This window comes from Cardiocondyla obscurior, linkage group LG07 (genome assembly GCF_019399895.1).
Source record: "Cardiocondyla obscurior isolate alpha-2009 linkage group LG07, Cobs3.1, whole genome shotgun sequence".
In the NCBI taxonomy this organism is placed as follows: Eukaryota; Metazoa; Arthropoda; class Insecta; order Hymenoptera; family Formicidae; genus Cardiocondyla; species Cardiocondyla obscurior.
Window position 1 is genome coordinate 463136 of NC_091870.1, and position 27048 is coordinate 490183.

The 27048-nt window shown below is 35.7% G+C and overlaps 7 protein-coding genes across 15 annotated transcripts; 5 read left to right on the plus strand and 2 right to left on the minus strand.

Annotated features, from left to right (window-relative positions):
• The first annotated feature begins 55 nt into the window (after positions 1–55).
• Positions 56–5450, plus strand: LOC139103802 (uro-adherence factor A). The gene is made up of 3 exons (XM_070658833.1): positions 56–433; positions 804–1834; positions 2009–5450. The coding sequence occupies exons 2-3, from the start codon at positions 995–997 to the stop codon at positions 3965–3967; spliced, it is 2799 nt and encodes a 932-aa protein (XP_070514934.1). The 5' UTR covers positions 56–433; positions 804–994; the 3' UTR covers positions 3968–5450.
• Positions 5451–5785: 335 nt separating this feature from the next.
• LOC139103798 (zinc finger CCCH domain-containing protein 18) lies at positions 5786–11508 on the plus strand. Of its 7 annotated transcripts, none has more exons than XM_070658824.1 (8): positions 5786–6101; positions 6950–7293; positions 7508–8639; positions 8726–9219; positions 9327–9583; positions 9678–10064; positions 10342–10722; positions 10868–11508. In XM_070658824.1, the coding sequence occupies exons 3-8, from the start codon at positions 7526–7528 to the stop codon at positions 11277–11279; spliced, it is 3045 nt and encodes a 1014-aa protein (XP_070514925.1). In that variant the 5' UTR covers positions 5786–6101; positions 6950–7293; positions 7508–7525; the 3' UTR covers positions 11280–11508. The 7 variants fall into 7 exon arrangements, with proteins under 7 accessions (XP_070514925.1, XP_070514927.1, XP_070514929.1 ...); XM_070658828.1 differs by lacking the exon at positions 5786–6101 and adding an exon at positions 6189–6491 and having other exon boundaries at positions 6939–7293; positions 10396–10722; XM_070658826.1 differs by lacking the exon at positions 6950–7293.
• A 1115-nt stretch (positions 11509–12623) lies between these two features.
• Positions 12624–15231, minus strand: Fitm (acyl-coenzyme A diphosphatase Fitm). Of its 2 annotated transcripts, XM_070658875.1 has the most exons (3): positions 15160–15231; positions 14842–14978; positions 12624–14772 (listed from the first exon to the last, which is right to left on the minus strand). In XM_070658875.1, exon 3 carries the CDS (start codon positions 14447–14449, stop codon positions 13259–13261), a length of 1191 nt encoding a protein of 396 aa, XP_070514976.1. In that variant the 5' UTR covers positions 14450–14772; positions 14842–14978; positions 15160–15231; the 3' UTR covers positions 12624–13258. The 2 variants fall into 2 exon arrangements, with proteins under 2 accessions (XP_070514976.1, XP_070514975.1); XM_070658874.1 differs by lacking the exon at positions 15160–15231 and having other exon boundaries at positions 14842–15085.
• LOC139103822 (tRNA-specific adenosine deaminase 1) lies at positions 15202–16814 on the plus strand. 2 transcript variants are annotated; one of them, XM_070658873.1, is made up of 4 exons: positions 15202–16051; positions 16122–16201; positions 16286–16370; positions 16454–16814. In XM_070658873.1, the coding sequence occupies exons 1-4, from the start codon at positions 15384–15386 to the stop codon at positions 16728–16730; spliced, it is 1110 nt and encodes a 369-aa protein (XP_070514974.1). In that variant the 5' UTR covers positions 15202–15383; the 3' UTR covers positions 16731–16814. The 2 variants fall into 2 exon arrangements, with proteins under 2 accessions (XP_070514974.1, XP_070514973.1); XM_070658872.1 differs by having other exon boundaries at positions 16122–16370.
• Positions 16674–18854, minus strand: Rtc1 (RNA terminal phosphate cyclase 1). The gene is made up of 7 exons (XM_070658877.1): positions 18468–18854; positions 18037–18276; positions 17794–17960; positions 17522–17696; positions 17278–17428; positions 17073–17177; positions 16674–16987 (listed from the first exon to the last, which is right to left on the minus strand). The coding sequence occupies exons 1-7, from the start codon at positions 18607–18609 to the stop codon at positions 16843–16845; spliced, it is 1125 nt and encodes a 374-aa protein (XP_070514978.1). The 5' UTR covers positions 18610–18854; the 3' UTR covers positions 16674–16842.
• Positions 18855–18963: 109 nt separating this feature from the next.
• Slu7 (Pre-mRNA-splicing factor Slu7) lies at positions 18964–21149 on the plus strand. Its single transcript, XM_070658843.1, has 2 exons — positions 18964–19069; positions 19158–21149. The coding sequence occupies exon 2, from the start codon at positions 19202–19204 to the stop codon at positions 20930–20932; it is 1731 nt and encodes a 576-aa protein (XP_070514944.1). The 5' UTR covers positions 18964–19069; positions 19158–19201; the 3' UTR covers positions 20933–21149.
• Positions 21150–22095: 946 nt separating this feature from the next.
• Positions 22096–26291, plus strand: Put (activin A receptor type 2 punt). Its single transcript, XM_070658848.1, has 9 exons — positions 22096–22297; positions 23106–23296; positions 23691–23862; positions 23971–24110; positions 24193–24572; positions 24684–24870; positions 24952–25089; positions 25670–25801; positions 25885–26291. The coding sequence occupies exons 1-9, from the start codon at positions 22249–22251 to the stop codon at positions 26068–26070; spliced, it is 1575 nt and encodes a 524-aa protein (XP_070514949.1). The 5' UTR covers positions 22096–22248; the 3' UTR covers positions 26071–26291.
• The last annotated feature ends 757 nt before the right edge of the window (positions 26292–27048 follow it).

Consider the following 27048-nt stretch of genomic DNA (forward strand, 5'->3'; position numbering starts at 1 on the left):
GCGCAGCGACGCGTTCAAAAATTCATCCCTCCGCTCCTCCGCACGGTTCACCTAGCTGGACATCTATTCGTAATTCATGGAAATGTCTGCTACCATTTTTATTTCTCACGCTTATTGCCGTCCATCATTGTCGGTCTACCATCTCGTAGTACTATGAACCATGAGATATGTGAGTAATATTCGGAACAAAGCTAAAATTGTACGTGCGTGTGCTTACGCGGCGTATGTATAATTAACTGATTTTTGCCACCTGTGGACGTTCTTGTGTCCGATCTCGAAAGACCTCATCGTACATTTGTCGGCGGTATCAAAAACGACACCGACAACGGTGAACACCAAGTTTCGTATGTGATTTCTCCGAGTGTATCACTCGCTGGATTCCGGCCGCTTATCGCAGCCACATTGCGTGGGACTGCTACAAGGCCGTCTTTAGGTGAGTTACGACTAAAAAATCGTATAAAATATATTAAACCACCATTTTAATCAAGTAATTATTCAACGATTTTTTACTCCGATCTGAATTTCTCCTTTTTTTTTTTTATTTGTCTTTCTCCGGTTGAAAAACTTCATATACATTTGCGGAGGAATTCGATCTAAGCACATTATACTTGATTTTTTTTTTATTGTCTAATAACTAGGTGTCTAAAAAATTTGGCAATATTTATTGTTTAATTACGTTATCGAATTAAAATTTTTAGTTGCACATATTTAATTCTCTTACAATAATATTAATTTTTATGTATAATATAGTTTAGAAAATTTTAATGCAGATAAATAAATGTAGATTATTTTTTATGTTATAGATATTTTTGCAAGAAGAGAAGTACATTTCAATACATAAACTTTAGAAAGAAACATTCCAGAGTAATCTTTTCATGAAATAATTACATATTCCATGTGTATATACATTTTTATACATACACATATCACATAAGTATATTGCATATGTGATAATAAGGATAATTGTGCTTAAGCAAGCAGGCATTCAGTAAAAATGAAAGGCAGTAAAACTAATGCCTTAAGTCCAGAATTAGAACATGGCATGATTTTAAATTTGGCATCACCAGGAGAAGAGAATTTCCTACCATATCAATTTAAATTGCCTGGTACATCAAAACAGTATCCAAGAAAAAATAAATTTCGATTAAAATATAAAATAAATAATTGGTCTTTTGATACCAGCAGAAATAACTCTCTGCATTCTCCAAATTCAAGTTTGGACTATAATCCTTGTTACACATACAATTCATCAATTCGAATATTATCCAGATCAGCTAAAATAATGAGAGCACTTAGCTCTACTCATAATTCTTTTCGTCATGAGAATGTGGGAATAAGAAAATTATTGAATTTTGACTCAACTCCAAGTCCAAAGGAGAACAGTAGTTATGAAAGTTCTTTGATTGATCCTGACACACCTTTAACAGCATTAAATTCAAGTTTGAGTGATTCTACTGACAGTAATGTTCCAACTGTAGAATCTATTGATGAAAATCAAAATCAAACACCTCAAAATAGAAAGCATGTAAGGATTAATAAAGCTAATATGGAAGAAAGTCCACATGGACAGTCAAGAACATCCTATATAATGTCATTGCTTGAGAAGGAAAGAACAGATACAAATGCAAATCATGGAAGAGGTTTGCCTTCCCTTTGTTCATTCAATCAACTTGATAGATCAAATGGATCCTGCCGTGTTATAATTGCAAGTACACCCAGAAATTTAGCTCAGGAATTTGAACAAGAAGTACCAAGTGATAGGCCTCATACACCTGAGAATATAATAAATGTAATTCCAGAAAGTATAAGTGCCATTAAGAAGAGTCATAAAAAGGTATATATGCATAATTATTTTCTGCTATTAATTTATACTTTACTGTTTAAGTATTTTATTGAAATTTATTTAATATGAAGTAGAATTAGATTAATTAATTTTTTCTAAATTTTATATGAAATAGTTTACTTTGCATTAGTTGTGTTATATTTATTATTTTATATTTTTAAATAGGAAAAATTATATTGTCATGAAGAACAATCATCTACTCAACGTACGGATGTTTTATTAAAACGTGATTCATCAAGCACAATGATAGAATCTTCGAAAATAGATGTAGCTGGTGAAACTAATGTCACTTCAGAAAGTGAATCTCAGAAGAAATATAAAAGTATTAAAAGAACGCTTATTTATAATGTGAATAATGAATGCCTTAATACTACATCAGAATCCGATAACGGTATACAGTATGAAACATCAATAGAAACTGATTCGCTAGAAAGTGGATTTGAACAAATAGAAAGTGATGAAATGCTAAATATTGAATCTGAAAGTCATGAAAAAAATATGCAAATCGATGAAAACGACAAGAAGAATGAAGGTAGTTCCAAGGAGGATGTTTGCGCGGTAAGCCGGTTATCTTTGCTAGAGGAATCGTCAGGTATTTGTAATGTCAATGTGACAAATGAAAAAGTCTTAACATCTCCTGAATCTAGCTCACATAGTTCTCAAGACGCTCATAAAGTAGTTACACCTGAAAACCACATAAATATGTTAAAGCATGTATTGACAGAATCGATTAAGAAATCGCATAAGAAGATAAAACATGGAAATAGAAAAAAGTTATTTAACAGAACAGATGCTCATGAAGAAATGGAATTAGAAAAATCTGCAATGTCTTTGGATAACGTTTGCAACGATGATAATCAAGATATAAAAAATCAAACAGTTGATACGACTTGTAGCTCCAGCCCATGTAATCTCGAATTTAATCGACCGAATACGCCTGAAAATGTAAATTCAAGTAGACTCTTACTGCATGATTTTGATTCTGTTAAAAAATCACATAAGAAAGACAAACGTAGCAAAAGAACTTATAGTTTTGCTGAACGCTACGATCGTGAATATCAGAAAAAAAATAATTTATTGCAAAGAAACGAAGAGAATAACGTTAGTAGAATCTCACACAGAAATGAGTCTTTTGGATTGCAAGAAACTCCCGACGCGTCGCCTAAGGAAAAAAAGAAGTCAAGAAGTATGTTGTACAGTAGTACACCCAAGATGAAGAACGATTTCACATCTTTGGGATGCAACAATATAGACGAATTTAAGATTTATACTCCTATTAAAAAACCGATTCTGCTTACCGTAACAAATTATCTTCCCACAGATGAATTATTATTACAAGAAGATGAATCTGTACAACGTCGAACAACGTCGAAAGAAATTGATTATTCCAGGTGCATAACGCCAATTGCACGGTTTAAGGAATTGAGAAAAAATGAAGAGATCGCATCAAAACGCGATAACACCACAGGATGTAAGACTGATACAAGTATTCCACAGGTGGTGGATACTGCAAATGTGGAAGACAAGAATGGGAGATCAACTCCAATAAATATGTCAACGATGGAGCTGCTTTATAACAAAGATTCTATTAAAAAATCACATAAAAAAGATAAGCACAATCACAGCAAGAGACCAACTTCGGAGAAGAAACGATTGTACATGCAAGAGAGCGAACATCACGTTAATTTTGTAAGTAATGAAAAGATGTTGGATGAATGTGCAGCTTTATCCTTGAAGCATCGTGCTGACAATTGTAGCACTAAAGTACGTTGTACTTTGCGTGAAAAAGAAAATGTTAACAATACTAAAACAATCGATTATGACGATCCTCAACCATCCACGAGTCGAGAAGCAGATAATATCGAAAATACGAAAAATATCTCAATTTCCAAGTTTCTGAACTCTACACCTCCGAATAGTTCGAGCGTGATGAATTTAATGAAACTGCGGTATACGACTTCCATTAAAAAATCTCACAAAAAAGAACGGGACATGAATGCACAAACCAAGTACATCTTTATGGACCAGGAACACGAATTGTCTGATGATGGATCGATATTTGACGAAGAGGATAAACTGAATTTTATGGATATAAACGATAATAGCACCGAGACGAAAATATAATGGATAAATAAGTTCTATTAGACGATAACATTGTTGCGATAAAAAGATAAGTATAGTAGATATACCGCCTTAACACATATTTTAATAAGAATTTTTTTAGGCAAATATTAAAATTAATATTTTTGATACACTTTTCGATTACCAGTATAAAATGCCTTAATAGTAAATTCCGATTTAAACTTAGAATTTAAGTTTTAAGATTATCTTTGCTTATTCTACTTTTTCATATAGTTTGATTCACGAAAAGATTTTGTTTTTAACACAAAGATTATTGAAATCTTGTTGAGATAGAACGTTAGATGCTTATTTAGTTAAAGTACTAATATTATTGAATATTGATTATAATTAAATTCGTGATCATGTTTTCTATATACTTCGCTCATAAATTTTTAAAAGCTACTCAACGTAAAAGGTATGACTGATTACTTTAAATTTCTGTTCAAGTTAAATCAGTTGAATAAACGTGATGTTTGTGAAACTACTTCGACAGTTTTCTTCTTTTAGATTTCAGATTTAATATTTAAGATAAGTGTCTTTAAATTTGGTCGCGAACGTTAAGTTTTTGATCTGAAAAATATGTAGAATTAATAAAATAATTGTACGGGACATTTTGAGATCGTAATCGAAATGATTTTGAAGTTGGATTTTAATCATATTGCCATTTGTTGAAAAGAGCAGGTATGCTTTCTTCGTCTTGAAAAATAATTAAATCTAAGTTAAATGGCATATATAAGTATTACTACAGCAAAGAAATGCGATAATCTAACACATTTCTGAACGCTAGATTAAGATTAGGAATATTTTTAAATGTATATTCAAATTTATTGCGTACCCAATGAGAAATGATAGATCTATGAAAATTGTAAAACGTTGAAATCGCGTCCATTTGACGCGATTTACATTTTTACAATTATTATTTCGCACTGGGTAAATATTTCGCGACTGAATCATTAACAGTATTCGGAATATGTACATTTTTCTTTAATTTTTCTGAGAGTTGTCTTGTCAGTGTTGAGCGTAAATTTAATATCCTCTAAGTTCGTCTTGTAGGTTACATTGTTTTTTTTTTAAGAGTATCTTTACGTATATATAGATCTGTTACGCTACAATAATTAATTTTAGCTTTTGTAGATTTTATACGGCATTTTGTTACATTTTCGTATATAATTTATATCAGATAAGATATATATAGATAATTTAGGAAAAAAAATTGCAATAAGAATAATCAATATCAGCGTTAAATATATTACGCTTACATTCATCATTGATTTGGCATTTTTTATATCAATTGTAATGGTTAAAGTAAGTTACGTAATGTAATGTACTTTACAAGTTATTGAGTTGAATTAATATGAAAATGTAAGGACTATTTAGTATTACATTTTTTTTTTTTTTTTACTTGAATAAAGATTATTAGAAGATAAGGTGATAATCTATCTTTTTGTAATATTATATATAAGGAATTAAAAGCGCTTTGATACAATTCGAATTTATCTTATCCCAAATTTGCTTCTTATTCTGAAATGCATTACCTTTAAATAAATTCGACATTGATGGCTTTGCAATTAAATTGAAAAAATTTAAATTTAAAAAAAGAAGAAAAAATTATTAGTCAATCATGACGTACCTACCTTTTTCAACTTCGAACTCGGCGATTCTCCATTGGTCAACGGGAGAAACCACAGGCCAAACGGAGAAGTCGAGCGTTCGGTTATTCGGCAGCTGGTTGGTCAATTTCCGATGCGTCTGTCCGCGAGAGGAACGCGTTCGTTACGCAGTGGCTCTATGGTTGCGCGTCCAGTCAGACGTGCGTTTTTCTCTCGGCGATCTCACCACTTTGTCCTTCGGCGTTCGTGCTTTGTTCTCTTCGCGACGACGCGGGGGTGTGCTGATCAGGCGGCTAGAAAACGAGGGATCTGAAACGTATGTTGTCCTGGCGCGGATCAGGTGGTTTCTAAGGCTGCGGGGGTCTCGCACGCCACGGAAGAGTCTCGCGAGTCACCGCCGAGCCTCGTCGCGCTGACGAGAGAAACGTCAGCATCGCGGGTGACGCCGGCTGCTCTTGGTGCCTCGCTAGAGCCTCGAGTCTCCTGGCCGAGGGTCCGCTACCCATTCGCAATAACGCGCGATCAAGGTAAGATCCCGTTTCTCAAACCGGATGCGGAAACCGATAACCGTGCCGATCGTGCCAACTCCCCCTCTTTCCCTTCCCGTTCCCTCCCCCGCCTTCCCCCGGTTTCCCTAACTCCGTGTTAGTCGCGCACACTGTCGCACCCTCGCCGTTTCTCACGTCACAGTCTCGATTGCAGTAATCGACGGACGTCGCCTAACCTTCCGTTTTAACCTTTCCCTCGCACGGAGATGAGCAGTATCTGCGGCGACGAAACGAGGTACTGCACGTCGTTTCTGGAAGGAAACGGAGTCTCTCAGATAATACTTTGAGACTGTGCCTTTTACTTCCTCGCAAAACGGAAGTGCACTTGAGCTGAAAAAAAAGGGAGAAAAAAAAATAACGTGCCACTTGGTAAGAAATAACACATACTATTACATTTTATAGAAATAGACACAAAGAGTAGCTTTGCGCCTGACGATTTAACGTTATTACTGCAATCGATACTATGGATCCCTAGACACCTTGTAACAACATTAATGTACCTAAAAAAAAAAAAAAAAAAAAGAAAAAAACATCTTATTGCTATTATCTTAATGGCAAACTTCAATTCCAGTCCAAGGATAAGTAAGAAGTAAATTTATAATGAGGACTGTAGCTGTCTGTTTGTGAAAAAATTTACATTAGCACAGAGGTTAATTATTGCTATTTTAATAAAAGATTAATTGAATTACCTTTTGCCAAACATCATTATTAATTTGACGCTAGGATGCCACCACTTTTTTTTATGTTTTTGACGTTCTTCATCTCACCTGCCCAGTCCACTCCAATTTTCTTTCTTTTCCTCATAGGCGTAAAAAGTATTCTTTCAGGTTGAAAGTTCGTTCACTATAGTTTCGCTAGTGCAGTATGAAAAAAAGAAAGAAAGAAAGAAACGGTTCGTGGCCTATCGGTACTTTCTTAGTTTGTGTTGTGTTCAAGTTGAAAGTTTAAAACGACACTAAAAAAGTTTCGCGCAAGAAAAGCTAAAAGCAGCACGCATTGCATATGTGAGTAAACAAAGTTCAGTTAAAGTAATTAAAAAGTATTTTTTTAAAAAAGTTTCGAACAAAAGAGAAAGAGAAAAAGTCGAAAGTTGTGATATAAAAAAAAAGTATGTTCGACGCGCGCGTTGTGCCATCAAGAGCGAATACTTCACATACTCTAATTGATCCAGGTAAGCTCTGTGATGCTACTGATGCAGATTTTTCAGTGCTATATTCGGTCGGTACGCCTAAAAGAGAATAAAAAAAAAAAAGAAACTCATGTTAACTTACCAAATAAGAGAGATTTGAATGGGTTACGTTTTAATAATCTAATCGAAACATTATTCCCGTTCCCTTATTTGTAATAGCCCGGCTCTCCTTTTAACGAGCTTCATTGACTTTCAGGCTGAAAAAGAGTTCGACATGTTCGACTCTGGTACGGACAGTACTTCTTCGGAGGGTTATGACGAAGGCAGCAATCAGGTTACTTCAACTGTGTCTGAGGTAACGTCGTCACGCTACTCGCATCACTCCTCTGGATCGGAGCGACGAAAGTCTGCCGCGAGTTCTATTTTCTCCGGTGGGAAATCTCCTCAGTCGCCGTTGTCAGGGGACGAGTCCAAGTCGCCACGGTCGACTCCACTATCGCCAAAATCACAACGATCTGGGATACAGTCACCCAGTGAAGGAAGCTCCCCGAGATCGATTCGTAGTCTATCAAAATGTTCACCGCCACTGTCGCCGTCTCCCATATCGCCAGCATATCTCTCGCCCTCAGCGGCAACATATCATCCGTGCGACACGCCAAAGACCTTCGCTTCGGAAAATAATTCTCTCGATTCACCCCGATCAAATCGCAGCTTGTCTCGATCGCCTGTACAAGACAACGGATCGTGTCTCTCTCCTTCGAACGACTCCAAGTCTATGCACTTCGGAGACGCTGAATCGAAGGCGTATGATCTCGAAGTAGATACGCAAAGATCTCCTGATAACTCATTAAAATCATACTCTTATAAGAATAGCGGATCCAGGCAAAGTTCACCAAAGTCACCGAGATCAGGCCCGAGTTCTGTGAAATCTTTAATATCGGCGAGAAGTTCGCCAAAGTCTTTCAAATCTGGTCCGGCGTCTCCCATGGACGATCAAGAATCAGATAAACCTTCACCGGCGCATTCTGGTCCTCGATCTCCTGAAGAAGAAAAAAACGGGTCATATAACGTATTGGACGGCGAACAAATCTCGGATGGAGATATTGAAGATGAACCAGAGCCTATTGCTACGTCTAAACCAACACCTATGACTCATGGTGAAGATTTGTCGGACGTTTCGGATCTGGAAAGTATGGATGGTCCCGAGGAATCAAATGAACGTAACGCGGAAATAAAAAAGATTCAAGAACAAGATGTCAAACAGGAAACCACTAATGCTGAAGAAAATGCAGAAAAAGAACATAAAATTACATCAGTTGGTTTAACAGAAGAGAGTGAGCAGCTAGATTTTGAAGCTGATGGTCAATGGAAAGACGAACGCGACGAAGGTAAATGCATTATAAATTAATATTTATTTTTATATAAATAAAAAATGTGTATTAAATTTTATTTATTATAAATGATAAAATTATAGGTGAAACTGAGGCGCCTCTTACAAAAGACACTAAAGATAATACGGATAAAGATAGCAAAGATAGAGATAAAGACAAGGATAAGACAAAGTCAAAAGAATCTGGCGAAATAGACAAAGAAGAAGGCGAAGAAGGAGAAAAAGAAGAATCTGAATTGGAAGAAGGAGAACTTAGCGACGGAGATGATGCACGACCGGAGGAGACGGAACCGAGACCAGTGTGTCGCTTTTATAGCCGGGGCCAATGTACATGGGGCGTTAGTTGTAGATTTTTGCATCCTGGAGTGACAGATAAAGGTAATTACACTATGTTCGATATGGTTAGGCCTATGGCATTTCCGCCACACGTCGCAGCGCCACACGAATATAGATCGCACATTGAAAGACCGAATATACGATCGACATTGCCCAGTTACGGTGCTCCTACACATGCACCTAAAGTAGAAGAGACGCCAACTGAATCTGCCTGGGAACGTGGTTTGCGTCATGCAAAGGAAGTAAGTTACGTGCAAAATAATCTTGCCCATAATACAATTTATGCCATTTAAAATATAAATTGTTTTTAATCTAAAATTATATTAAAAAAAAAATTTTTTTTATCTAGATGATGCGTAAAGCTAATAAACGCAAAGAATCGGATATGGATTTTGAAGAGAAAAAAATGAACTTGAGTTTAGGACAAGACGAATTGGATAGAGAAGCGGGTTATTATGTTAGAGCGGCTAGTCCCGAACCACCAGTGGAAAGATGGCCACAACGAGAAGTACCACGTAGAATATCGTCTTCTAGAATTACGCCGGAAAGATATGTCGAGGAACCTGAGGGATATTATCCTCCGCCTGCGTCGACCGAATATTATAGGTGAGATAACGAAATAATATATTGTTAAACTTAAAAAAAAAATTTATTTTATATTTGCATTACTATTAAACTTAATTTTATTTTTAATAACCAGGAGGGTGCATTATAAAGAGCCTCGTGATTATCGGGAACGTTTCGATTATCATGCGGTTCCTCGTGGTGCGCATTCAGTCTCACCACCACCACCCCATAATCGCGAACGCGAAAGAGAACGAGACCGTGAACGCGATAGAGAACGAGATTACTATGAGAAGTACGAGAAGAAGCATAAACGACCGTCACGTGAGGTCATTGTAGAACGTATCCCTCCGACAAAACCTTGGCGAGAAGAAGAGCCTCCCCCTGCGGAAAGAAGTAGAGGCGACGAATGGGCAGATCCGTGGATGCGACGCAAATCTCCGAGCACTATACGTCGCAACACGTCGTCTCGCCGGTCGCGAAGACAGTCTTACTCTTCCGGATCTTCATATTCTTCAACGAGGTATTACGCGTATTCGCATACAATGCGTTACATTGAAGTTGTTTCACAAATAAAGCTCCTTATTTCGAAACTCTTCAAAGATTTTAAGATGACTTATACGTTAAATAATACTTTTTACACCGATAAAAAAAAATTAAAAGAAAAAAAAAAAAAAAAAAAAAAAAAAGAGGAAGAAAATAATACATTAATCGAGAATTTCGTGCATTTCTTCCACTTAAATATTGAATTATTTTAGTATACATATATATAAAAACGTATAAGAGTATCGTCTTTTTAGTTCTAGCCGTAGTTCCAGTCGTTCTAGCTACAGTTCTTACGACTCCCTATCCAGGTCTCGTTCACCCTCTCCACCATCTAGAACCCGTTCTACTGGCAAAAGCAAAACCACCGTTCTTACTTCACCACCTTCAAATCCCTCTGTTGCCACCGCCACGCCTCAACGAGGTGCCATGCTAATGAACCCTCCTGCTCCTTCTCCTCGCCCACCTAAAGGCTCTATTTCCCCTACAACGGGTACGCTGCATCGACGAGCCGGATTGAATCCACCTGCTCCAAGTCCGCTTTCGTCTCATCGCCATCATGACAAAGCCAGAGAACAAAAAGCTGCAATGGCTGCGGCTGCTGTGGCTAAGATCATTAAAAGTCGTTCTAGATCTAGGTAATAAAAAAAAGAAAAAAAAAAAAAAAAACAAATCGCAACTTTTAAATCGTAGGAAATAAACTCACATTATATGCGTACATGAAATATGCTACATTTTAAAATTACATGACGAAACAGGAAATAAAAAATCTATATATTTCAGGTCATCTCATAGTAGCTCTGGGTCAGAAAGTAGTGGAAGCAGTAGCGATTCGAGTGAATCAAGTTACTCGTCATCTTCGAGCGAAACACGCAGAAGAAAAGGCTCAACGCCGCCGATAACGCGTAAAGATTCCAAAGGCATCGACGCTTTGAAACTGAGTGGCACAAAACCACAGATTAAACTAACGCTGAAACCTGCGAGCAACGCAGCTGCGGTAAAAAAAATCGACCGCAGCTCACTTATGGCAGGTAAGAAACGAAGTATTGAATCACCGCCGTTAATCGACAGTAAAGCGCAAGTGGCTGCGGCGGCAGCTAAAGCTGTCAAGAAAGCAAGTTCGCGTCGGGAGGAATTATTAAAACAACTAAAAGCTGTGGAAGATGCGATTGCGCGTAAAAGATCGAAGGTTTAAAAACTCAACTGATGACAACGTGCGTTCTTCATGGATAGAGATCGAAAACGATGTCATAATCGTGATTCTCTTTTTTTTTTATTATTACCCCGTTCAATAATAATTGTAATATCGTTGTAATACGATTAATATTCCTATATTAAAAATCTTGTTTATGTATTTGATTATGTCGCTTGAATATATGTATCTAACTAAAAAAAAAAAGAAAAAAAAAAGGAAATAGAAGAAATCTACACGATATCGAAAGCAGTTGCTAACAAAGTTATTTCGGCATTCGATCTATTCATGAACGCGAATAAATACGTACGTATTAAATGTTATCTAAGTACATTGTATAATTAGCTGCCATTACTATCACGAAATAACATTTAATGTGAGGCCTGTTAGATTGTGATGGTATATACACACAAAAATATGTTCTCCTTTTTACAATACAGGGTCAAATCCCATAATTTTCATCTTATTCATTCACTAGAATTTTTTTTTTCTTTTTTTTTTAGATATATACTTAATAATGATTAATATTGTACAGTTTCATCGCAATTTTGCTTTAGTAACACTCGAGTGATTATTTTTATGTAAAATGTGAACGTAAGAAATACATTAAGTATAATGTGACAGCATAACGCAACTTCTCATTTTTTTGTGTGTGCATAATTATATTCAAAATAAGTTAATTAAATTCTCATTATTACATGTACGTGCGAAGTCTATAATTGCGATAAATAACAACCTTTTTAAAATAGAGAGCACATTCAGCGAGGTGATATTGATCGCGGTGTAAATTGTCGTATCTGTACAATTGTCTACTTACTTGATGACTTTACTTTTATTCCAAGTATTAAATGTTTTATGTAGATTTCCATGTTGCCAAATACGAGACTTATTCTGCAACCGTAAGCAAAATAGCAACAGAAGATTAATTTTGTTACGATTATTTAGTAATGATATTAAATTATTTTTTATGACCTAAGCACATGTTCATTTTGCTAATAATAACCAACTAGAAATAAACCGTGAGAAATAGGTTGAATCTGTAACAAAAAAGTAAGTTTTTATTATTTTTTTTATTATAATTTGTCTTTGTATTAAAAAATTAATATTCTAAGTATGAAACTTTTTACTATTGTCAAATAAGAAATATTTAATATGATCAGTATTTATACAAATAATGGAAAGACAACCTTCTTCAATGCAACGATTATATCACATGCAAGATTTAATAATGAGAGCATATATATTTTGTACTTTTTTTCTGTATGTAAGCGTACAAATGTAGTATGGTACACAGACACTACACTAATTTCACGTCGTAAAGTCTATTAACTGAAGAAAACTGAACACTTCGTTAAAATATATTTTATTCAATACAAGTTACAAAACAAATTAACAGAAAAGTGTTACTGAGAAGACACTGACCATAAGCTCTAAACAGATTAAATAGGTGTCTTTTTCTTAATAACATTCCAACAACCAAAAAAAAAAAAAACAAACACATATTTCTCTTATATTTTGCTATAATTAAAAATATATAATTATAAATAACTTAAAACCATAAAATTCAAAAACGCGAAGCTATTTTATTTAAAGGAACTCGATTGTGTGTTGACCTAAATGAAGCACTTCAATACGCGGGTGTCTAAAATTTCTTTTACTTTATAGAAAACCAAAAAAAAGCATTCGTTACAAGATTATATTTCATATAATTCTTATGTTTGAATTAATTTAAATTTTTATATTTAAACGTAACAGAATCCTACAACCAAAGCACTTATTCACATTTTATATTACACATTTTATATTTGTCAATGTTTTGGCAATGCTTTAATTAATTAAATATCAAGAATTAGATGTTTCGTGAATTCGGGGGAAAAAAAAAAATCTGTATAAAAGATGGTCCACGTTACGTGATCAAATATTGGACTATCAAGGGAGCAAAAGTCTCGATATGAAAGTAATGAGTCGAGAACGATGAATTTTTATCCTCTTAAAGTAGATATATCGAGATCTGCTTGTCTAGCAGAGTTCTGTTGTTCCACTGTTTCTTGTGGCGTTCTAATTGGCATCCCCATGAACCTTGGTTGATTGGTGCCGTTCAATGTGCTACGTCTCATCCTCGCATTAATCTCTGGACTCGTCTTTATCTCATTGTACTTGAAGAGGCCATCGCCAGGAGCTGGAAGTCCAATTTTGGGTAATTTAAACCACCATTGATACGTAACGTACCATGTGATGACTGCAGCTGTACCACCCAGGAACTTCTCAATCATGATGTGATAATAAAGCATCGTTGATACTAGCATGATGTCCCACAGCAATTGCTGTAACGTCATCACCAAGAAGAGGCCCCGTAAATACGGGGTGAGCGCCCGGTGCGCCTTTTTCAGAAACTCGAGATCACCGTCTGAAAGATTTCGTAACGGGCCGGTGCTGGTCTCAGACGGCACGGTTCGTGTGTGTTCCTCTCGCATTACAAGATCTTTTATCCCTTCCCATCCTACCAAGGAAGAGCCTTCCTCGGCGAGAATCAAGCTCGAATAGATTAGAATAAACGTATGTCCAGATATGTCGAGGCCACTCCAGAATCGGCCCGACTGCAGGCACTTGGCTTTGGACTGCAGTTGAATGTCGCGGGTGCCCAGACACTTGCCGTAGTTAGTTTCGATGTAATTGAAGAGTTTCGTCCAAGCAAGCCAGGCGATGGTAGCGAGCACGATGCGCGCCAGGTGCCTCAGCAAGATCGGCCGGCGGCCGCAGCCCAACGTGTGCGCCGTCAGGACGACCCAGGGTACGATTATAGACAGCAGCCAGCCCCAGCCCCATTTGACGAAGTACTGATTCAGAGCGTTATCAGATCTGGAGAAATAAGTGCGTGGCATTGCAATAAAGTCCGCGATCAGGGAAATGATGAATATCGCGCCGCCGTAGATGGCCACCTTTAGCCGGGTGTCGAAAAGCAGCGATTTTTTGCATACGTGTAACAGCATGGTGACCAGAACGAGGCCGATCGAGCTCGGGGCCGCGGTCGGCCTGGTGCCGCCGCGATCCTCTTGCTGTTGTCCGCTCGGGCGGAAGTTCATCCGGCTGGTCGAGCGCAGACCGCCGCTCGAGTAACCGGACGAGCCGTTCCCGGACGGCGTGTGAATGCTACGTCGCTTACCCGTTGCCATCGTCGCGTTTTGAGCTCGATTATCAACGAACAACGTCACTCGAAGTCATCGCCCTGAGCTAACCTCTTGGGAAGATACGGATGCGCTGCTGCGTACCACGAGAGTCTCCAGGACGAGGTTGACCGTTCCAAGTGTCTTTGTTTACAGTGCTCACCCACTTGCCGTGGACACGAGGCAATCTGCGCTGTCATCCACTGGTTGACCGTCTCCCCACCTCGTTGCTTCCCATCACTTTACGTACTCTGCCAGGCAATCGTGCCATGAATGTTCTTTGCTCCCTGCCGACGTCTATCGCGCTAAACCTTTGCACCGTACTATATCTCCTACATTCGTAATAAAATAGATTTAGTATAAGAGAATGTTGCGTTGATAAAATAAAAGCTCGAAAGTACCTCATCACGTTCATCCATGCGGCTACAATCGGTTTATCGATGCTATGTTGATTGACAGCTGGAGTCCCAAATTTAAGCAAGTTTTATTAATTATTTTTGATTCTATAATTCGTCGCATAAAAGCTCGCGCTTCGTAGCTAAAATTTAATTTTTCAGAATTAAAAAATGATGAAATTAATGAGTCTACGTTGAAACTAGACATTACGGTGAAAGTAAAAAAAGAAATTGAATATACAATTGTAATATTTCGAAATATTTCATACAGAACCAAGTGGACATTTATAATGAAAAAAGAGAAAGAAAATTGCCAAGGCTCACCTATAGTTTATATATCAAAGCGCACGTACTATACGTATGCGACAGAGAGCCCAACTCGGAATCGCGGCTTCCGCGCATGCAGAGACTCGTCCGTGTGAAGCCAGCGCTTCGGCTGCCGTCGGATTATTCGACTCGGATAGAGAAAAAGGACAGAGCTATACACTGTCTGTCCTACTCTTTCGCGACGTCGCCGGCAGTCTGACTTTCTGCCGTGCTGTAATGAAATGGAGGACTTTGCGGATAATGTAGCTAAATTATGCATAGAGAAATACAACCTTTTAAAAAAAACAGGCAAACCTAACGCTCATGAGTGGACTGTGTTATCCGGTATCGTTGTTAAGAACGCTGATGGCACTTTGTCTCTGGCAGCACTCGCTACCGGAACAAAATGTTTAGGAGATTCGGAATTGATAAAGAGCACCTGGGAAGAGACTGGTTCTCGATTAAGGGACTCGCACGCAGAGGTCCTAGCCAGGCGTGCGTTTTTACGTTATTTGTACGATCAGATCGACTTGATTTTTAGCGGGTCGGAAAGTGCTATTTTCTCCCGAAACGGAAATAAAGTCAAATTAAATAGTCAGGTGTCATTTCACTTTTTCTCCAGTCAAACACCTTGCGGAGATTGTTCTATCTCCCCTAAATTGATTACAGAATTTGATGATAGCTCCCCTTCATGTAAAATTAGACGAATTAATGAAAATATCAATAAATGTATAGTTACAAAATCATGTTATCAAGATGTTTATAGAACAGGAGCAAAATGTGTAAAAGGTGAAAAAGTACAAGATCCTCATTTGCCAGGTATAGATTATCATATTGTAGGTCCTTTGCGTACCAAACCAGGTAGAGGAGATCCAACAAGCAGTTTGTCTTGTTCAGATAAGATGGCAAAGTAAGTTACACTGATAAATGCAAATAATCTATAGAAATGGATTTTGCACTATCAATATATGTGCTTGTAGATGGCTTATTCTTGGTTTACAAGGCTCAGTCCTATCATTGTTAATACCACCTATAAAGCTGTCAAGTATTACCATTGGAGGTGATTATCCATTTTCTTTAGATGCTATGGAACGTGGATTATACAAAAGGTTTAATAAGTCGAATAAAATTAAAATTTTTCAAGCAAAAACTGCTTTTGTTCATAAGAAAGGGCAAGAAAGATCACACCCTTGTCCAGTAAGCATTATATGGTGTGCTGTAAAAAATAGGTATTTATAATATTTATAAAATACATCTGCATTTATGTTAGTACAATTTGATTATTTTTATATAACTTATATTTTGTGTACAGGCCATTAGAAATAGCAGTTGCAGGCAGAAAACAAGGAATGACAAAAAAGAAAAAAGGCAGTAACTTATTTGTAACTAGACGAATGCTTTTACAAAACTTTTTGGAGATTTTTGATAAATATCAAAATTATTTCAGTGAAATAAAACATCCAAAAAAGATTACATACTATGATTGGAAGCAATGGTCAACAGTATATCACAAATGGAAACAATTAAAATGTGAATCGTTTTATAATTGGCCATGTAAATCAATGCATTTACAAAAATTTGTACTATAAGATTATTTTACAGACGTGACATGTTTCTCTATGAGCATTTTGTAATATATAGTTAATATTAAAAATAAAAAATTTTATTTTCTATCTATTTGTAATAACAATATTTGCAGAGTTACAGAGTACGTTTACTTAAATTAGTATAGCCTATACCTAAACAAGTTAAACATACTTCCGATGATGCTTCTTTTTCTTTTTTAATTTGTTCTATTTTAAAGGTAACTCCAAAGAAATCTCGCATGTCCCGTAAAAATTGAATCCTGAAAGTAACATTTAAGTGTAGCAATTTTAAAACAAATATAATACACATATTTTTTTGCATTGTGTAATAAGCCCGATACTCACATTGCTGAAGTTAGCGGTCCCATTACAACTTTACAAATGTCTTTTTTACCAAGAGCCATAAATGCAGCCGTCATACTTTGAAAAGAAGAATCTACACACCCATTTCTATAAATCGATAAAATTACAAGAATTTAAATAAATAAAAAACTAAATCGAGCATGTGTTTTTATGAATGTTCACGAGAAAAAAAACCACTTGTTTTTACCTATAAATTTCATCCAAAAGTTTCATTGCAGCCTCTTTGCCAAGATCTTCAGGTATGCATGGCAATGAACCGGTTGTCATTAATGGAGAGAATGCCTGACCGCTAAAAAATACTTCTTTAGTAGTTTCTGCTGTTAAAGTGACTCCAAAACCTAATATACAAAAAATTATAAATAATAAAAATTAATAGAATAAATGATAAATACTATTATAATAATTTTTACAAATATGTATATAATATATACCTGGAGACTTTCCACTATTTGATTTTTTACAATGGTCTGTATAAATATATACATCTGGTAAAAATTTGAGAAGAACACTTTTTGCTGATTCAACAATACGATTAGCAATTGCTGGAGAAACTCTTATACTGTTTGCAGTACCCCTAATTCGTTTTACCATTCCACTATCTTCCAACTAATAAATATGGATTAATATTACAAGATAATAATATTGCATGTATATTTGTTACATAATAAACGCAATTTTGTATGTACATAATTTAATTAAATACCTGAATTGTTTTAAGATTACGACTAATAGGACACTTAAAATATATTTCTCCACCTCCTAAAGGTGCTACTCCTCGTTTGTTAATATTTAGTACAACTTCATTATCACCTCCTAGAAATTTTTTCAATATTGGTATACCAGAGCCCAGAATTCTGTCCACTGATGGATCTTAAAGATATAAATTATATTAGTTAGATTCTCAATATGTTATATTAATATTGTTATTATTAATTTTTTTTTATACCTATAGAGTTATTGGTCACTCCTCTGAGCTTTAAACCAATATGATTTTTACAAAATGGTGCAAGTATCATAATTGCTTCCAAGTAATAAGCAATACCTCTTTGCAAGCTACAATCATGTTCTAATTCACCACCATTTAATAAACCAGGATTATAATATAAACTGGTACCAGTTTCACTTAATTCAATTTTTGTCCCATTAGTTATTTTATCCAACAAACGAATAAAATTAATTTCATATTCTATTATAAAAAAAATATAATTAGTAAAAATCAAGAAATATATTTAATATCTAAAGATTTACCAATGTATCAAGTCATTTTTGCAATTCAATTAATTTAATTATGTTAATTCTACAGATGTAGGAAATAGATTAAAAAAAAAAAGAAAAAAAATATAAAATTGATTTATATATTTAGCGAGTATAGCTCACCTTTAAGACCAGGATCATCGTTTTTAGTTCTGATATTTATAATTTTTACTGCCTTACCAGACAAAGTGGAGAGTAATAAACGATACCTCAAATAATTGCTACCCTCATATATAAGTACTCCATTTTTTATTTTAGCTGGCATTTTTTTTTAATTTTAACAGATGTAACAATATATGTCAGCGATATTCTATTTGCAATCGCAGCGCATACATACATAACCTTTATATTCTTTTACACAAAATATCAGCCGCATGCGGTTTGTTACTGTGGAGTGGTGGTAAAATGCTAGCTCTTCTTACAATTAGGCTCGATCTATATTACCGTAGTAAGCTCTAAGCCGTAAGAAATTAGCCAATCATATTAAATAATTCTCTTGGAATTTGTAATACAATTGGCTGACTTCTTACGGCTTAAATCGGGCCTCGGCTGCATGAAATCACACTTTAAGTCGAGTCCAATGAAAACCCATCTATCGCTATATTTATTTTGTGCCGAACTAAAATCTGAATCATATTCACATTGATGCGCTCGGTGAAAGCTATACCATTAACAAGGTTATGGGCCACTAAATAAAAAAAGAAAAAGAAGCTTGGCTGAAAAAGGTAATCTCACAAACGATTTGGATGGAATTAAACGTTTTATTAAAAACTAAATTAAAAAATAATTTGTTAACACTGAGGAATTTTGTAGGAGACGAGCAAAAGTAGTAAATTGCAAGCGAAATTGGCAGCGAAATGGCCGGTTCGTCAGCGAACGTAACAGTATCGAGTATTTTAAAGAACAAGAGCTCGTTTGAGGATGAGCCGCGGAAGAAAAGTCGGGAGGACTGGCGGAAAGCGAAGGAGCTCGAGGAGGCGAGAAAGGCTGGTACAGCACCCGCAGCCGTTGACGAGGAAGGCAAGGACATAAATCCGCACATACCACAGTATATCAGCGCAACACCGTGGTATTTTGGCTCTCAGGGGCCAACTCTGAAGCACCAGCGGCCACAGCCCGAAAAACAGAAGCAATTTAGCTCGATAGATGCGTGGTACAATCGTGGGGTAGACACCTCACAGACAGTCACCAAGTATCGCAAGGGTGCTTGCGAGAATTGTGGAGCGATAACCCACAAACGAAAAGATTGCATGGAGAGGCCGCGAAAGGTTGGCGCAAAGTACACGAATTCGAAAATGGCAGCGGATGAATTCACCCAGCCGGAATTGTCGATGGACTACGACGGTAAGAGAGACAGGTGGGCCGGTTACGATCCTTCCGAGCACAGGGCGATCGTTGAGGAATATCAAAAGATAGAAGAGGCCAAGAGACAGATGCGCGCCGAAAAGCTTAATGCCGAAGAGGAGAACGACGAGCAGGATTCCGACAAAGACGAGGACAAGTATGTCGACGAGGTAGATATGCCTGGCACCAAAGTAGACTCCAAGCAGCGCATTACCGTTAGGAATCTCAGGATTCGAGAAGATACTGCCAAGTATTTGCGCAATTTGGACCCGAACTCTGCATATTACGATCCCAAGACTAGATCCATGCGGGATAATCCTTACACTGGAACGGAACGCGAAGTAGACTTCAACGGCGAAAACAACGTGCGCTTCTCAGGAGACACGCAACAGCATGCTAACGCGCAGCTATTTGCTTGGGAGGCACATGAAAAAGGAGTTGATGTACACTTGTTGGCTGAACCAACGAAATTGGAATTGCTTAAGCAAGAATATGACAAGAAACGCGACGAGTTGAAAGATAAAGCACGCGATAGCGTAATTGAACGCTACGGAGGAGAAGAGCATCTTAAAGCGCCACCCAAGTCTCTATTACTGGCACAGACTGAACACTATGTTGAATATTCGAGGTACGGTAAAATAATCAAAGGACAAGATCGACAAGTGATACGATCAAAGTACGAAGAAGATATTTATCCGAATAATCACACGTCGGTCTGGGGTTCTTACTGGCAAGAAGGAAAATGGGGCTACAAGTGCTGTTACTCCTTTATTAAAAATTCATATTGCACGGGAGAGTCGGGTAAGAGAGCAGTGGAAGCGGTGAGCAGTGGAATGCCAGACAAAGTCCCGCCCGAGCTTGAGGAAATTAATGATAAGCCGAATACAGTAGGAGAGGATAATCATTCCTCCAGTAACGAATCGCCCGAAGACGACGAAGATACAAAATGCAAGATGGAAAGACAAAGTAAATCAGCTAAGCGGAAATTAAAGAAACTGAAACGAAAAGAAAGTCGCAAGAACAAGAAACTGATCGACGCAGAAGAGAACGACGAAGATAAATTGAAGGAAGCGTTGAGAAAGGAGGAGGAAAGATCAAAGCGAGCGGAGAGGCTGTTGCATATGGATGAAAGAAAACGTCCGTATAATAGCATGTACGATGTTAAAGAGTTGACGGATCAAGAGATCGAAGCGTATCAGATGAAACGCAAACGCGACGAGGATCCCATGGCTCATTTTCTTTAAAATTATGACATTTTTTTTTTTTTTATAATGTAAGATCAAGTAGATCTTGTATGTATGTATGTACATATGTATTTATACGCCCAGTCGACAATGTAATTTATCTCGTATTACTTTATGAAAATATTTCTATAAATATATTAATTTTACTGCAATTATATTAATTATAAAGTTATTAATAAAGATGTAAATATAAAATTAAAGTTAACGGTTGTACGTAATAGAGATTCTCGCTAAACTAATTATCGATTTACCCAAGTTATAATCCTGGAGTACGCACACTTACGCATAACGCAAACGACGCGTGTGCATAAGGAATACGATTGATTCAATTTCTTACGTATTTACCGTATAAAAAAAATTCAACCGATCGTATGCATTTCTTATGCATACGCGTTTACGCGTCACGCAAAACTGTGCAGTGCTCGAACCTGTAATCGAAGATGCTAGGAACGAAAAATATACGATATTCACCGAATAGACAATTTTGTATTTCTGCGCGCCTGAGATAAAAGTTGCAGATCGGTCAGATGGCACTGCGCGCACAAGCCTCCTCTGAAAAATAGGCGACGACTCCGAGCAACGTCTGATCGATGACCAAGGAAAAAGCGCTAGACTGCCATATTAGAAGCAGACCGTGACTTTAGACATCAAATGTCTTCTTTCCCTCAGGCTTTATTCCTACGATTTGCGATATTATGTTTCGCCGTGTCGTGTTTTTGTGTCGGTGATAAGTGTGCTGCTCGCGTCGCAGGTGTCTTCTACCCGGCGGCTCGCTCTCCGCGTCTCACGGCTCGCGTCGCGTCTCCCGCACATACTTAATCCGAATTCGGCTCCGAATATGAAATAGTTTTCTTAATTTAACTAGGAAACCGCGTGTGGATTAATTGCGCTGCTAGCGTGTCGAGTCGACGCGCCGATCGTGCAGCAGTCTCGGCACTCGCAGCCTCTCGAAAGGACACTTTACGCAAGAGAGCATGCCTTTTCGCTCGGAGATCACGAGCCTGGCGATCATTTGATTTTCAAGATGACATAGATCTGTGCTTTGTATATTTCTGTTGTAAAGGTGGAAGAGAAAAAACAAAAGAGAGCGACGGAGAAAAAGAGACAGGGAAGGCAGAAAGAAAGAGAGGGAGAGAGAGAAAGAGAGAGAGAGAGAGAGAGAGAGAGAGAGAGAGAGAGAGAGAGAGAGAGAGAGAGAGAGAGAGAGAGAGAGAGAGAGAGAGAAAGGAAGAGATGTGTCGGCGGATAAATTACTACAATTTGCTTAATAGCTAATAGACTCAAAATTACTGGTATGCTTTTACGATTCGTTCACCATGTCCGTATACGCGACGATACTGCTTTTCATCTTCCTGGGATTATTAGGTAATATACATGTACATTTGTAACAATGTACCGTTTGTATTTTTTCTCTTTCAAGCTGTGTCTTTCTAAAGATTTTAACATTATAAAAATTGCATACTCGGTGAGAAAGATTTTTATTTCTAATGCTGAAAGAAAGCATATGTCAACTCTTTATTAAAACTAAATTTAATTTGAATAAAGCTTGCAATAATCTTGTGCTTTTTATATTATACTAGATTTATCTGTCTATTTATATCAGATTTGTTTGCAAATTATCTTGCCATTTCTGTTCTTGACTCAACTTGTTCTTTAATTCTCTCTGTGAATTTAAAACTTAGTTGACAATTTGTTTAGTTACATCATTATTTTTACTTTGTAGACAACATGATGAATAATAAAATACAGTTTGCAAACAATTACAGTAATAATACTTTTTATGCTTTTTTTTTCTGACTATGCTCAGTTAAACAGCAAACAAGTCCTGTATGCTAAACTTTGTGAAAGTTTGTTATATAGGTTAATTACAGTAACAGCTATAACAGCTTTATATGCCTATATCTTATAAGTTGTAGATTATTTCATTTATGTATAAAAATAATTTGCTTTTATTCATTTTTTGACAGGCAGCATGTTATAATATTTATTATAATAATTATAAAATTTATTTATACAAGAAACAACTATTAATTATCTTAATAATTTAGGATTATTAACTGCTGAAAGAAACAATTAAAATTAAGTAGTGCTTTATAAAGAACAAAAATAGTTAATACTTAATTAATTATTAATATTGCGTGTAAAAATCACAGTTTTTTATTAATTATTTTAGGAGCTATATCTGCAAAAGATATTAAAGGCTCAGCCTTTTGTGAATTTTATAATGACACAATGTGTGCAGAAAATGAACAAGAGTGTTCAGGAAGGGAAGAATGTGTCTTGCATGATTTAGAAAAACGTAATCATTGTTACGTGCTATGGACTATGAACAGTACTACTAAAGAAACAAAAATTAAATTAAAGGTTAGTTATGTGGATAATTCATTATCGAATTAATGTTATTTTTTTATTTTTTTTTTTTTTTTTAAACACATACACACGAAATTTATAATACAAGTCTTTTACAAATATAAATTAAAATAAAATAGTTTTTAAAAGAAAAAAATAAGATGGAATTAATACGCATCAAAAGTTAAATAAAAATATGTATTACGATTAAAATTTAGATTGATTTTTGTATTATTTTATAATATTAAATAGCTTTACTAATAAATTTCAAGATCTTGAAATATATCGTAACTTTTTCAAAATTCTTGTTTATTTGATTTTTTTCTTTAGATATTAATAATTACGGACTTAATACTTTTATTCAGATTTTATGCAATTATTATAGCGTACTTATATATTTTATTTTCAGGGTTGTTTTTTAGATAACAATGATTGTTACGGCAAACACAATTGTGTGGAAAATAGTATGGAAAGAAAAAATGAACTTTATTTTTGTTGTTGCGAAGGCAATATGTGTAACCGGAACTTTTCTTGGGTTCCACAACCAACTACTAAGCCTACAGAGCCGTCTGTCATTCACGGTATATTATTTAACGTAGCCTAAATATTTTACATAACGTTTTTTACTTGAAAATAAATTTTGCTCATCCAATATACTTATAATAATATTTAAATAAATATCTTTTCAGAACTTGAACCTGTGCCCGATGCGAAACAGCAAGAAATAACACTTGCCCTATCGATAGCAATTCCTTTGCTTCTTACAATTATTTCAATCATTTCTTTTTGGTGTCTTTATCGCCGTCGAAAATTGGGCTATTTTAACGAGGTGGTTATAATTTGAAATTGTACAATTTTATTTAGTGAAATTTATTAGTATTTAATTTATAAAATTAATATAAATTTTTTAGATACCAACGCTGGAACCTGTTCCATTGCCACAACCCTCCCCCAATTTAGGTTTACGACCGATACAACTTCTTGAGATTAAAGCTCGAGGTCGTTTTGGAGCAGTTTGGAAGGCCCAGTTTAAAAATGAAATCGTGGCGGTTAAAGTTTTTCCCATTCAAGATAAACAGTCCTGGCAAACAGAACAAGAAATTTTTAAGCTTGCACATATGGATCACGAGGATATTTTACATTTTATAGGCGTTGAAAAACGTGGAGACAATTTGCAAGCTGAATTTTGGTTAATTACAGCTTATCATGAAAAAGGTTCATTGTGTGATTATCTAAAAGCAAATATCGTAACATGGTCTGAAATGTGCAGAATTGCAGAGTCTATGGCAAGGTAATAATTATATTAGTAGTAATAATAGTTTTGTTAAAAGTAAAAAGTAAATTAACTAGAACAATATTTTTATTAGTCATTTAATTTTTAATAAAAATATTGTTATTACAGAGGTTTAATGCATCTTCACGAGGAAATTCCTGCTAACAAAGCAGATGGCTATAAACCAGCTGTAGCTCATAGAGATTTTAAGTCAAAAAACGTTTTACTGAAAGCCGACATGAGTGCCTGTATAGCAGATTTTGGCTTGGCACTTATTTTTCATCCCGGAAAACCTTGTGGAGATACGCATGGACAGGTAATGCATATACCTATATTGACGCGTTTTATGTCATGATTAAAAAATAATTATTTGTAACAAATAATTGATTGTTTATAGGTTGGAACTCGAAGATATATGGCACCAGAAGTTTTAGAAGGAGCAATAAATTTCACTAGAGATTCATTTTTACGAATTGACATGTATGCCTGTGGATTAGTTCTATGGGAATTAGCTTCGAGATGTACTGTACAAAATGTAAGTAATATATTCTATTTTTGCTAGCAAAGACATCGCAATTAATTTTCGCATCTAGTTCTCGACATCTTCTATATGCATTACACAAAATTTTTGTAAATACTTAACTTTTTCTGTAAGCTTCTAAATTTACTTTTAAATGCACGATATTATTTTTTATGTTATCTGCAAAGTTTTATCGATAATTTACGCCACTCCAGGATTCCCTTAAGATAAAATATGTCTTGATTGTGTGGATATCGAAGAAACTTTTAACTGAACATCCGATACCCAATTTTCTAAATGACTTGATCCGTCCGTACGGACATCAGTATTACTTAGATTTTACATTTTAATATTCAAATTTGCGAATTGTGTTATTTAAAATATTTGAATTCTGTTACTAGAAGCTGGACGAAAATTAAAATGCTAAACCTTGCTTTAAAAAATAATAAAAAATATAAATTATACATTATAAAATAATAAAATAAACGCTAGGTATTTTTTTTCCGTATATTAATGTATAATCACACAAATAATTACGTACTAGAAATTTTGCAAGTTAATTGTGTATTAAAAATTAATTTTGTTTCAACATTAGGGACCAATAGGAGAATATCGACTACCATTTGAGGACGAAGTCGGTCTCCATCCTACTTTAGAAGATATGCAAGAAAGCGTTGTTCATAAAAAAGAGAGGCCACTGATTTTGGAAACTTGGCGTAAACATCTAGTAAGTAAAAAGAAATTAAATATATAAATGCATATACGATGCATAGCTTTTTTATAACTTTAACCGACATGTAACCATTTCAGGGTTTATCATCAATTTGTGATACAATGGAGGAATGTTGGGATCACGATGCCGAAGCACGTCTCTCTGCCTCATGCGTAGTGGAACGAGTTGCTACTCTTGGTAGAGCTCTTGTATTAAATTCATCTACTTTGATTCGTGTTGATAATACCAACGAGATTATTACTACCAAGGAATCTAGTATGTAGTTAGTGTCTATTAATATAGTTTATTTTAATGGCACAACCATTTTTTGTATCATAATTTTGTTATACGTATCAATGAGGAATGTTGAAACAATAGAAAAAAAAAAGACAAGCATATATCTTTGATTTTATGTTTTACTAATTGAATAATTATTAATTTCTCCTTTATATATAATTTTATACAAGGGCTAGCTTGTTAATAAAATATGTGACTACGCTTAGTTTTTTTCGGTGCCGTTATTATGCATTGGAAACGTGTTTGTTAACGTTAAATGAGTTTTTGAAATTGGAAAAAGGTTTTGTTAATCTTTACAAATTATAAATGAAGTACGGGCAATTACACAAGTGATTGCAAGATAAACAGGAAAAATTATAATTATCTCTCTGTTAAATTACATCGTGATATTATAATCGCATAGATCTTTTTGTTTTTAATATTTTACTGAAAAGCAGATGTGATCGAGAGAACGGGGGAAAAAAAGCGCGTTCTCTCGTTATTCGTGCAATTTAGTACTATCTTCTTCTTTTAATGCGTGGCATTAGAAGAAGAAGATAGTGTTTCCGTCTCCTCGAACGCACCCTCGATTTTCTCAATCTTCGGCGGCCGGCGCTCTGCGGCACATGTATACTATGCGCTTCGTGTGAGACACCATGCTAGGGTCACGTTAAAATTCATATCTGCTTTTCAGTGTATATACATACATAAAAAAGTGGCGTATCTCAATTTTCATCACATTTTGCAATAATCTGTAAATGTTAAGAATGTGAGGTGAGGTGAGGTGACATTGCTGCTTCCATTTAGCTAGGAATTCATGGATTACATATTTAGAATATTTTACAAAGATTTGGATCGTTCTCGATAAGTTCTAGAGTAATTGTCGAAAAATATCGTAGAAAATTAGCGTCGAGTCCATAACTATTCACACAGTAATAATATAAAGATAGATCTGCGGGATTTGTTCAACATATCTTGCTGAAAAA